Raw genomic sequence first — 11712 nt, forward strand, 5'->3', positions numbered from 1 at the left:
CCACCCAGGCGCCCCTAAAGTTTATTTTTTTGAGAGAGCGCGAGCAGAGGGAGGGTCAGGGAGAGAGGGAAACACAGAATCCAAAGCAGGCTCCAGGCTCTGAGCTGTCAGCATAGAGCCCAACGTGGGGCTCAAACTCACAAACCACAAGATCATCACCTGAGCTGAAATCGGATGCTTAGCCTTAAGACTGAGCCACCCAGGTGCCCCTCAAGTTTTTATTTAAAGTCTAGTTATCTAATTAGTCATTTTCTAAGGCAAAGGTTGGGAGTCTCTTAGGCTTATAGGTCTTCTAAGACAAATTATAAATCCAGAGTTTCAAACTGAGTTAAGTTGGATTTTATTCTTACTTTGTACTTTCTAAGATGGAGTGACATTATGCTTGTTCTGTAAACAGTTCAATGAAAGACTTCATGTGACTGAATTGAAATTAAAAGGCTAGTTTGCCTGAATTTTTAGCTGTCCTCCATCAGCATAGCATTTTGCATTCTTAATTTAAGTCATAATCTTAACTACTGCTTTAATTTGCAGGATGAGTCTGAATGTACTTCAGATGAGGAAATCTTTATCTCACAAGATGAAATACAGTCATTTATGGCTAATAACCAGTCTTTCTACAGCAATAGAGAACAATACCGACAGCATCTGAAGGAGAAATTTAATAAATACTGCCGCTTAAATGATCACAAGAGGCCCATCTGTAGTGGCTGGTTGACAACGGCTGGAGCAAATTAAATAAATAAAATAGCTCTGTCTTTCAATGAAACACTCAAGATGACTACTGCGCCTTCTCTTTCAAAAAAAAAAACTCTTAATTTAGTGACTTATGGCAAAATTTTAAATCAATGTGATTCTTTCTTGTTTTGGGAGACGGTGGAGGTAACCTCATTAGTTCTTTCTTCAGGCTTGTGTCTTTAGTTGCGTGGCTGCGCAGGCCTGCCATATGATTTAAGCCATCTCTTTTCATTAAATGTTTCTCTTCCTGTGAGACTTACTAAAGCAACTTAGTGGCAAAAAGTAATGTTGTACTTATACTTCTGTACAGAAATGACAATGAGCTGAATATATGGTTTTACAAAGTAGACATCCACTTGCAAAATGTTTGGATGTAATGTTAAAGCGCAATGTGCAAAATTTAAAATAAAGAATATTTATTAATATGCATAGTAAAAATTGGTGTACATGTTTCTACTTAATGTGTGGCAGTATTTTCATATTTGCCACTTCTGAACTTGGTATTTGACCAGTGTTGATGTTAGGATGAAGAGCAAATGAGGATAGAGATACAAATTGTTGAGGACAAAACTCTTCCCTTGACTAGAGCTGAGAAAAGCAGTTTTCAGTCTTTTGTTTTGAAAGAATAAATTTGCTGCAATACCCTTAAATACTGGCTAGCATCTTTCTCATGAGATTAATTGCTATTATTTAAAATTCCCTGGTATCACTTAACATAAAGTGCCTTAAATTCAGAGATTCATACTGAACTGGAAGAATGAAAACAGAACTTGGCAGAATTTCAACCAAGGGTTGTCTGAAAAGTAATTACTTTAGCATGTAGACCAGGGACCAAAAGACTGCGCCTAGAGCTAACCACGTTGCGGTCCATAAGTGCATACTCCTTATCTGGTTTCCAACAATAAAGTCACTGTGGCATTACAGTTTACTGCTTTCATGAACTGTGAGTACTGAAGGAGAGAAGAGATTCCCCCAGGAATAGCACTTGGCTGCCATTTAAAAGGTTGAGTCAATAGTTCGATAAACACATGTGCTCAGAGCTTTGTGTCTCAATGTTGATAATATTGGTGGGCAGCAGGCAAGTAGTGGGACAGTCAATACCTCTGTGCAGTGGGGATGCAGTGAATTTTATGGGCTGTGTACCACTTAATCAGATTTCAGGTGGGCAACAGCAAAAGCTTAGATTTAATTTTTATAGTTGGTGGCATTTCTTTGATACACCTCTTCAGTTGTCTTTTCAAATCTAAGTGTTGCATAGGGATGGGGCAGAGGTAAAAATGAGTCATGACTCCTCTCTGGCCTTTGTTTACTTTCATCCTGGAATCCATAAAAAATTACTAAGGGCCCCCCAGAGCCCTTGGCTCTGAGCTCAAACCTTTCTTAACCACTTGTCAAGTTTTCTCCTGAGATCCCTAAAAGCAAGGACTGGTTTTATTCCGTTTTAATCTTTATCCTTGGGCCAAACACATGAGTACTTGGTGAATGAATAAACCAGCCTCACATACTGCTTATGCCATTGCTTGCAGTGGAGGGATTCCAGTAGTTATGCAGAGATGTGTTTTTCTTTGGAAGATAGCTATATTAAGGATGCAGATGTAAGGCAGTTTTCAGAGTTTTGATGGAACGTCCTGAGTGGTCAGAGAGCAAAACCAACAACCCAAGAAGAGACAAAAGGCAGAATGGAATGAAGGCAGTTTAGGAGCACATCCCCTGGACCTAAGACTGCATGGCTTAAAGTCCAAACCATGCTTTACCCCTTTCTGTCTCAGTCACTTACAAAATGAAGCCTAATACGTAGTATCTTAAAGAGTTTATGTGCATATGCTAATATATTTAAAATGCTTAGAAGTGCCAATTACACAGCATTCAGTAAATGTTAGCTTTTGCTTTTAATCTTTGGTACACAGTGATATATTTTTTCACTGGGAGTGGGAGGGTCTAGGACAGTTGGAGACAGTAGGCCAGTAGGGAGGGATACAATCCCCTAACACACGTGTACTGGAGGGTGTTTCCATTTTTAACCTTGAGTTGTCATTCTAGTAAAGCCAAGGGATCAGGTAGGGTTGAGAGGGTAACTCAGGGATGATAGCTGAGGCACTGAGCCTTTTCTAGGCTGAATCCTTCGCATCAGCCAGAGGGCGGGCGTTGGAGTCACCTTAAGAGCCCGTAATTTCTCCTTCTTGCCATAGGGGTCAGGAACTGGGAGGGGAGACTGAACAAGGGGGCAAGAATACGAACGGCCTCGGGCCTGGAGCAAGCCCCACCCTAAACCTCGGTTTCCCTGCCCCTAAGGGAAGAGCTCACCAAAGCAGGACCACAGGCCACCCGGGAACCCTCTGCACCCGCCGGCACAGAGGAAAGCACAGTTTCCCACCTCCCGTCAAGCATGGGGCGGGGCCGGAAGAGGCGGGAAGGTCGCGACTGATTCCTGCTAGCTGTGGTCGGTCGCGGAGAAGCGGAGGGTGGAGCCCCAGCCCGGGCCGGGCAGAATGGAGGCAGGTTCAGGCGCGGCTCCGAGCGGGGGGGGGGGGGGGGGGGCCAGATCGGCAACGGCGGCCTCGGTGGTGACCAAAATGCGTCCGAGCCCTTGCGACCCGGGGAGGAGCTCCGCGATCCAAATGTCCGTATCGCGGAGCGAGGTGGGCGGGCGGCTGGGGACCATGGCCAGGACCGGCATGGAGCAGTGGCGTGAACGGCTTGCACTGGTGACAGGAGCTTCGGGGGCATCGGCGCGGCTGTGGCCCGGGCCCTCGTCCAGCAGGGACTGAAGGTAGTGGGTTGTGCCCGCCCCGTGAGCAACATCGAGGTAAGTCCCCGCCGGGGAGAGGGACCTTCTGGGAGGCGTTGTTTCCGCTGGTGTACGGTCCGGGAGGCGGAGTGGTCTGACCTAGGCTGCGACGCTGCCCTCACTTGCTGCTCCCCCAAGGCCATTTGCAACCGGATCAGACTATGAGGGATGAGATGCCCAGTAGGGCAAGCCTCTACTTTCCCTTTCATGAAGTCCCTTCTTTTAAGGAGACCCTACTCCTAACAGCCTCTACTCCAGTGTACCAACTCCTTGGCATATTTCTCCGTGCCGATCTGCCTGCCCAGGTCGGCTGAGGAAAAGGGAAGCCAGAGATCAGGGCTAGCTAGGCAGCCAGGGAGAAGGAAAGAAAGCTTTCTGGCCTCAGTTGCTAAATTGGCTACTAGATTGTTTCCTCTAGTCCCCAGACTAAGTCCACAAAGCCAACCAAAATGGCTGGCCAGCCAGATGAACAGGAACTAGAGGTTTTGATCATGATAATTTTTCACCCAGCACTGAGGGTGGGGTGGGAATAGAGCTTTTCAGAAGAAACTCACCCTCTCCTTCCCCAACTCTCAATTTGAGGGTTAACCCTTACCAAATGGGCCTAACAGACCAATGGGATATTTACAGATCGACCTTTCTCCAATTGCACTGTCTTGGGTGGGACTGAGGGGTGAAATAGGGCATTGACTATGTAAGCCCTGAGGGGACAAAGCAATACGGAACTGGAACTACTGTTTTTTCTCTTAAACTAGGGTTGGAAGCCCCAAGTTGTGAGCAACAAGAGCTCATAGAAAAATGAAGTTGGCCATGTTGTAACAGGAAGGAAGAAGATGGGAAATTTTCATCATAGGTCATCTTTGGATTTGCACCTGACAAGATCACTCTCAGGGTTTGGGCTAGCGATTAGCTGCAGGGCTTTATCTCCACCATTTTTCAAAATCCCTGCACCAGGAGGCTTTGGGTGGGGACAGAGGGAGAAGGTGTACCAGAAGGAGGGCTTTCCCCTCCCCTTCTGCTGACCAAAGGTACACTTTATAGCCACCTAGATAGTCCCAAGGTCACCCAGCTGCACCACTGCCCTACTCTCCTCCTCCCTTTCTCCTATTCTGAGGAGTTCAGGGCCCAACCCTAGCCTTGGAGCCTAGAGGATCAGACCAGGGCTTAGACCACTGGATTCCTTAAGTCTAAAGTCACTCTTGCCTTCTCTTCCTACTACCCCAAACCAGCCAGGAAAGGGGGTCCCTGAGCTTCAAGGGGGATCCTCAGGCTGTTCACTCAGCCCCAAGATGACTCTTTTAATGAGGGGGAAATGCCTGTTCTGTGAGGGGACTGACATGGTTTCAAGTCATTTCTGAAGATAGATGAGGACAGGTGGGACAAAGAGAAGGCAGCGACAGGGAGAAAGATGTCCCCAGGCCCTTCATTCTGGCTTTCTTGCAGGGATTTGAGTCTGGAGGTGGAAGGGACAAGTTGCATGCCAGGGAAGGGGAGAATCCCAGGCTTCCTTGTGCCTAGTTTGCTTTTATTAATTGATACTAAAACAGAGTTTGAGTTCTGGCCTCCGACAGAGAGAAGCCCTATTTCCTGAGGTGGTTGTGAATAGGTGAAATTGGGTAAAGGGGGCCTTCTAAGTCCCAGAGGACCATACCTTTTGAACTCTTGGAAAGTTAAAGCAGAAAAGAGTTTCCTAGGTCACCTGAGCCAGCCCTTTATTCCCATCTTGACTTGGCGGGGAGGGAAGGGTTCCAGGCCAAGGCAACTGGCCCAAGCTGGCCTTTCTCTAGGGCACCCCCTACCACCCAACTCTCTCCCTCCTGTACATGTACAGTCACCTTTATGAGGCTCAGATGCCCACTCACTGGCCTCTAAGGCCACGGAGCTTGGTTTCTTTCTGCTTCTGAATGTCTGCATCCCTCACAACCACCTCCCAGTGGCTCTGTATTCTCAGGTCTTTCCATCTCAGGGCTCCTCCGTGTGCTGAGGTCCCTGTCGATACACTAGGGCTTCCCAGTGTCACCTGCCACCTAACTTGCTTCATCATATCTCAAGAAATTTTGGGGTAGAGTATGGTACACTGTGGGACAGAGAGAAAGAATCTGTCCTGACTTCCTGACCTTTCCTATAGGTAGGGCAAGGGGAGACTGGCAGTTGGGCCCAATCTGAGAGCCAACTGGCTGCATTCTGTGGAGGGAGGGTGACTGTTCAGACATAAGCCCTCTGGAAGGAGCTAGATGAGGCAAGGGGAGGGGAGAGAATCCTGGCATAATCAGCTCAGTGATTCCTGGTGCTGGTGGAAGAAGCAGGGGGTGGGGTGAGAGGTGTAGCTTACCTATAAGCAGAGAAGGGGTTCCTGTTGGAGGAGAGGCAGAAGAGATGGAGATCATGCTATGCCTTGGACCACTGGCTCCCTACTCTCTTCTCAGAAATGAAGATTCAAGTTTATTGTGAGAGTCTTCCATTGACGATTTCAACTCCATTCCTATACTCCCCTCACTCAGGGAGTGCTCTTATCCCCTGGACTTTGATCAAAGAGGACAAGTAGTCCCAACAACTATATGGCTGGAAGGTGACTGTCAAAGGAGAGAGTTCTCTGAGTGGTGACAGCAGAAGAAGACTGTTTCTGGGTGGGAAGGTGTGGGAGCCGCTCACCCCAGTTAGCCCCTTGTTGGGTTTCATAGGAGCTGGCTGCCAAATGTAAGAGTATAGGCTACCCCAGGACTTTGATCCCCCACAGATGTGATCTGTCCAGTGAGGAGGACATCCTCTCCACGTTTTTGGCTGTCTGCTCTCAGCACAGTGGTGTGAACATCTGCATCAACAATGCTGGCTTGGCCTGGCCTGACACTCTGCTCTCAGGCAACAACAGCAGCTGGAAGGACATGTTCAATGTAAGGGCTGCAGACCTGGAGTGGGGGGTTGGGAGGAGAATGGGGAGCCAGGGCTTTGTGAACCAGAGGGCTGCTCAGGATAGGACATGTAACAGGAGGGAACTTTGGCTTCATAACTGGGGCACCTTGACTCTCCCCTTGCTTCTTTCCCTACCAGAGGCATAGTGAGTGGATGAATGGCCATATCTTTTCCATTCTTCTTTCCTCTGAGTCCCTTAAAGGGGCAGTTCTTAAAGTCCAGGCTGATTTCCTTCTACTGGAAGAAAGACTGGTAGGGAAGAGAACTGCTATTTATTGAATGTTCCCATGTGCTGGCACCGTGCTGAGTGCTTGAGAACATGGTCTTACAAGAAAAGGAACCAAGAGACAGGAGATGAGGTTCTCACCCAGCCCTGCCAGTCATGGTGTGGCTTCAGGCAGGTGGTTATTCTCTATCAGCCTTGTCACATTTAATTGGGGTGAACACACATCAATATCTGGGGCCACAAACCCCAGTATCCCCTGGGGCCAGGTAAATAGCTAAATGAGTGAGGTGAGTCAGGGGAGTCTGCAGTAAGTGGGAGAGCACATGGCCAAGTACAAGGGTGGCTGCTGAAATCCAGCATCCCTGCTGTGGAGCACTGTGGGTCCAGTGTGGCCAGATCTTATCATTTCTTTGAGAGGAGTGGAGAGCCTGGGTTTTTATGTGACATCCTACCCCTCCCATTTACCAAAACCTCAGCTCCACAAGGGCAAGGATTTTTGTCTGGTTTATTCTCTGTTACGGCCTCAGCCCATAAACACTCAATAGATATTTTTTGAGGGAATGAAAGCTTCCAATGCACATTGGGAGTGAATTACAAATGTTTTAAAACTTTGTACAGACCAAACACAGCCTTCAGGACATGGGTTTTCAACTTCTAGACTATATTATGGGGCAATATTAGGGTATAAAAGTATCCTGAGAAGTTGAAAACAGTGTGTACATGGGATGGATCTTTTTCCCACAATCGATTTAGCACCTAAAAGTTGCTTGGGCCTAGAAATGAACAATGAACATTGAAACAGTGAACAGTGAAAATGAAGCACTATCCCTGCCCTCAGACAGCCTTCTGGGAGATCTGAGATCTTGCACATCTGTAAAATGAGGGACATATATTTGAGTCCCTAAGGCCCTTTCCAGCTTCAACACTATGTAATTCTATTAGGATCGTCTTCTGAGACATCTCCACCCTCCACCCCACCAGCCTTAGGAGAATCACTCCCCTGGTCTCAGGGACCTGTTTCTCTTATTCCATCTGTCCTCAGAGTTGAGTTTTCTGCCTCATAAATACACATTGCTAAGCGGGCCAGAAAAAGGTCCTCGTGTCCTTCTGCTATGAATGCTGAGGCAGGTTCATGGTGAGGGTGTTCTGTCCTGATGCCTGGCTCTGACACCTGATAAAGAGAAACATCTAATATCCTGGCTGGTCTTGTCTCTTCTCAGGAGGAGAGACTTGAGGACCTGCTGAAAGCTTTATCTGTGCTTGTCCTCATGGGGCAGGGGTGTGGCTTGGCAGGAGCTTTGGAGCTGAGATACTTCTTCAGGCCTTTGTTCGATGAAGGGTGGGGATTTTGGGTCACCTCTGGCAGAGGCCAAGGAAGGCAGAAAGCCCCCATGTGCTTAGGAGGTCCCCTGCCATCTTCTGACCAGCTACCCCGCCCCCATAAAGAGTCTCTGTGCCTAATCTTGTAGATGGAACAGAGTCTAGAGGAAGGCATGGAAGGAAGGAAGGTCAGGCCTTCTCTACTTATAGTCTTAAGGGAGGAGATAGGAAAGGAGCAGAGAGTAGCTGGGTAAGGCAGAGAGAGGCTAGGGTCTATACTTGAGGAGAGAGATTTTTTTTTAATTAATTAATTAATTTATTTAAAGGTTTCTTTCTTTTTTTTTTTAAGCTTATTTATTAGGGGAGAGAGCGAGAGAAAGCGTGCTCGCATGAGTGAGGGAGGGGCAGAGAGAGAGAGACAGAGAGACAATCCCAAGCAGGCCCCGAGCTGTCAGCACCCACCCCAGTGTGAGGCTGGAACTCATGAACCATGAGACCATGACCTGAGTCAAAACCAAGAATCAGACCCTTAACTGACTGAGCCACTATTTATTTATTTTTTTAAAATGTTTATTTTGAGAGAGAGAGAACACAGGCAAGCAGGGGAGGGAGGAGGGGCAGAGAGAGAGGGAGACAGAGAATCCCAAGCAGGCCCTGCACTGTCAGCGCAGAGCCCCACATGGGGCTTGAACACACAAACTGTGAGATCATGACCTGAGCTGAAATCAAGAGTCAGATGTTTAACCTACTGAGCCATGCAGGCACACCAAGGAGAGAGATTTTTAAAGCCATTTTGGAAGGATTTTAGGCTTTTTATCTTTATTTTAATTTTTTTATTATTTTTGAGAGAGAGAGAGAGAGAGACACAGAGCGTGAGTGGGGGAGGGGCAAAGAGAGAGGGAGACCCAGAATCTGAAGCAGGCTCCAGGCTCTGAGCTGTCAGTGCAGTCCCCCATGCAGGGCTCGAATCTACAAACCACTAGATCATGACCTGAGCTGAAGTCAGACGCTTAACTGACTGAGCCACCCAGGCGCCCTGGATTTTAGGCTTTTTAGAGAGCAAGGCCAGGGAAGCTGACCCAGATAAGAGAGGAGAGGGTATTTGAGGAAGAAAAGGAGATCGTTCTCTAAGGCAGAGGTTCTGTTGTTTGTAGAGGAGACATCCAAGACAGGGAGGGTTTCTGGGTCATGGATGAGTTTGGGAGTTTCCCACTGCTGTTTGCAGAATCTTGGAGGCGGGGGTTACTTGCAGAGAGGAATTAGCACTGCTCTCAGCTGGGGCTGGTGGCTTTAGGGGGAGAGGCACCTAAGGCAAGGTACCCTGGAACCATTGTTGGTCTCAGGTAGGACCTGGACACTGTTTTGGAATGCCACTCCCCTGGATGGGCTCTGTGGCTCTATTACCTGCTCAGATGGGCCCAAGCTAGAGATACCCCACTGCCCTCCCTGGCCTGCAGGTGAACATGCTGGCCCTCAGCATCTGCACACGGGAAGCCTACCAGTCCATGAAGGAATGGAAGGTGGATGACGGGCACATCATTAATATCAACAGGTGAGGCAGGTGGACAAGGGCTAAAGCTCAGATCATCACTCACCCTCCAAGCTGAGTGATCTGTTGCAGTTCATTTGACCTCTTTGGACATCAGTTTCATTGGTGGTGAAATAGGGACTTAATACCCAGTTAACAGCCAAATGGCACAATTATGGCGAGAGAAAGAATAGTGTATATCAAGTGCCAGCCCCTAGTTGGACTTCTAGGAAGAGCAGGACTTACAGGAGCTGCTTGAATAGCTGGAGCTACATCAGTGGGCCACCAGGATGGCCTGTAAAGAGGTCCCCTTGAGAAGGCTTTCCTGCAGCATCTAGGTGGTGGGGCTGACTGGTCCAGCAGGGGGCACTGCTGGTCCATCAGCAGCTTTACTCTCTTTCTCCTCCTTTCCTCCACCCAGCATGTCTGGTCACCAAGTGTCACCCCACTCCGTGATCCATTTCTATAGTGCTACCAAGTATGCCATCACCACACTGACAGAGGGACTGAGGCAAGAGCTTCGGGAGGCCCAGACCCACATTTGAGCCACAGTGAGGGTGAGGCCTGGCCCTGGTGGGGACTGGGTAGGCACAGGCCTTCTGCACCCCACACTCATACTGTCCAGGATGCCCTGCTGGGAGTGTGAGGGGCACAGAGCTCCTGGGCTCTGCTGCTGCTGGCATGACCCTGAGTAGCCCTTTGAGCTTCATGTCACTGACTTTGAGATGGGAGGGGGCTGACCAGAAGGGAACACAGTAGGTGAGACTGAAGGAGAGCAGGGGCTGTGGGAAACTGTGGCTGTAAACCCAGACTCTGGGCTCTTCCCTGAAAGGCCACATGACCTTGGGCAACTCACTTAACCCCTCCAAGCCTCAGCCTTACTCATTTGTAAAATGGAGATGGTGATACCGACCCAGTGATGAAGTCTTAAGGGACACCATTTTGTAAAACACTTACCTGAGAAGGGCTCCATAGGTGGTAGGTGTCATTGTGATCATTGCTAGTGGCAGCTTTGGGAGGAGGAGGTGGCTGCTGGACATTGGGCAGCCATCACTGTGAAGCAGGGGGGCCCCCGTGTTTTCCACCCTGTCTCTCCCCTAAGCCTAGCTTCTGACTGGGATGGAGGCAGGGCTCAGCTCAGCTCCTGAGCAGGCCCTCTCTGTTGGTCCAGTGCATCTCTCCAGAAGTGGCGGAGACACAATTCTCCTTCAAACTCCACAATAAGGACCCTGAGAAGGCAGCTTCCATCTATGAACGCATAAAGGTGAGGCCTCACTCTGAGGCCAGTGAGCCACTCACTCCCTAAGTGAATGCAGAGGGAACCCTGGCCTTTAGACCACACTCTTCTAGCCAGCCTGTCACCCCTCCTGGAGGGTTGGGGTGGGGATGAAGATGTTGGAGAGGACGTCAGAGGTGGGAGGTTCACTCTGCCCTCACCATCCCTCTTTCCTCCCATACTCTCCAGTGTCTCAAACCTGAAGATGTGGCTGAGGCTGTCATCTATGTCCTCAAGCACCCTTCCACGTGTCCAGGTGAGTCTGGCCTTGACTGTCCACCCCCTGGAAGAGCCCAGCCATCCCAGAGGAGGACAACAGGGAGGCCTAGCGGGTGGGGAGAGCATCCTGTCTGCTTCAAGCCTTGTGCCTTCCAGCAGATTGGAGACATCCAGATGAGGCCCACAGAGTAGGTGATCTAGTTTCCTGTGGGGAGTTCTGTCTTCCGTCCCCACGCCTCACGGCTTAGCTCCTGCCTCTGGATTTTAGGTGTTGATTTCCAGACTCCTGGATTCTGCTTCCTCTCTCCAACCCACCAGGGGCTACAAATTTTTGGAAGTTTTTATGTCTTATCAAATTACTTCCACCACAAATATGAACAGTGGGCTGGGGAGAGGTTAGGTGTCCCCGATTGTTTTACCTGTTAACTCATTATTGGTCTGCTTCTTAGTCTCCTTGGCCTTTGTGTGCTCTCTTTGGTCTCTTCCTTTTGACCTAGGGAAGGAACTGTGGCCAAAAGGGGGGCTTCCCCCTATCTTCTTGTACCCCAACCCCTGTCCCTCAAGGAGGAGGTGGCAGAGAGAAGCCCTCACCTTCTATCTGAATAGCTCTCCAAGGCCCTAGGCTTCCTCCTCTCCCTGCCCTACTGCCCCTATTGGCTCTTCTCTTCACCCACCCCTGTTCTCCAGCCCAGGCTTGGCTTCTCTGCTCC

The 11712-nt window shown here is 49.1% G+C and overlaps 2 protein-coding genes across 8 annotated transcripts in view; both read left to right on the forward strand.

The window, feature by feature from the left end:
• Positions 1–1164, forward strand: part of GGNBP2 (gametogenetin binding protein 2) — a 35006-nt gene extending 33842 nt beyond the window's left edge. For 6 of the 7 annotated variants that reach the window (XM_040455105.1, XM_040455109.1, XM_040455106.1 and 3 more), the window contains one exon: positions 532–1164. In XM_040455105.1, coding sequence (XP_040311039.1) covers positions 532–735 — 204 coding nt within the window. In that variant the 3' untranslated portion in view covers positions 736–1164. The remainder of the gene's footprint in view (positions 1–531) is intronic. The other variant, XM_040455111.1, reaches the window with a different exon arrangement.
• Positions 1165–1289: 125 nt separating this feature from the next.
• DHRS11 (dehydrogenase/reductase 11) lies at positions 1290–11452 on the forward strand. Its single transcript, XM_040455117.1, is given in 8 exon segments — positions 1290–3450; positions 3453–3541; positions 6205–6414; positions 9437–9531; positions 9929–10058; positions 10679–10771; positions 10973–11039; positions 11271–11452. Coding segments are annotated over 8 exon segments (1068 nt in total). The 5' UTR covers positions 1290–3224; the 3' UTR covers positions 11429–11452.
• Positions 11453–11712: the final 260 nt, after the last annotated feature.

This window comes from Herpailurus yagouaroundi, unplaced genomic scaffold, assembly GCF_014898765.1.
Source record: "Herpailurus yagouaroundi ecotype Mexico unplaced genomic scaffold, PumYag 215, whole genome shotgun sequence".
In the NCBI taxonomy this organism is placed as follows: Eukaryota; Metazoa; Chordata; class Mammalia; order Carnivora; family Felidae; genus Herpailurus; species Herpailurus yagouaroundi.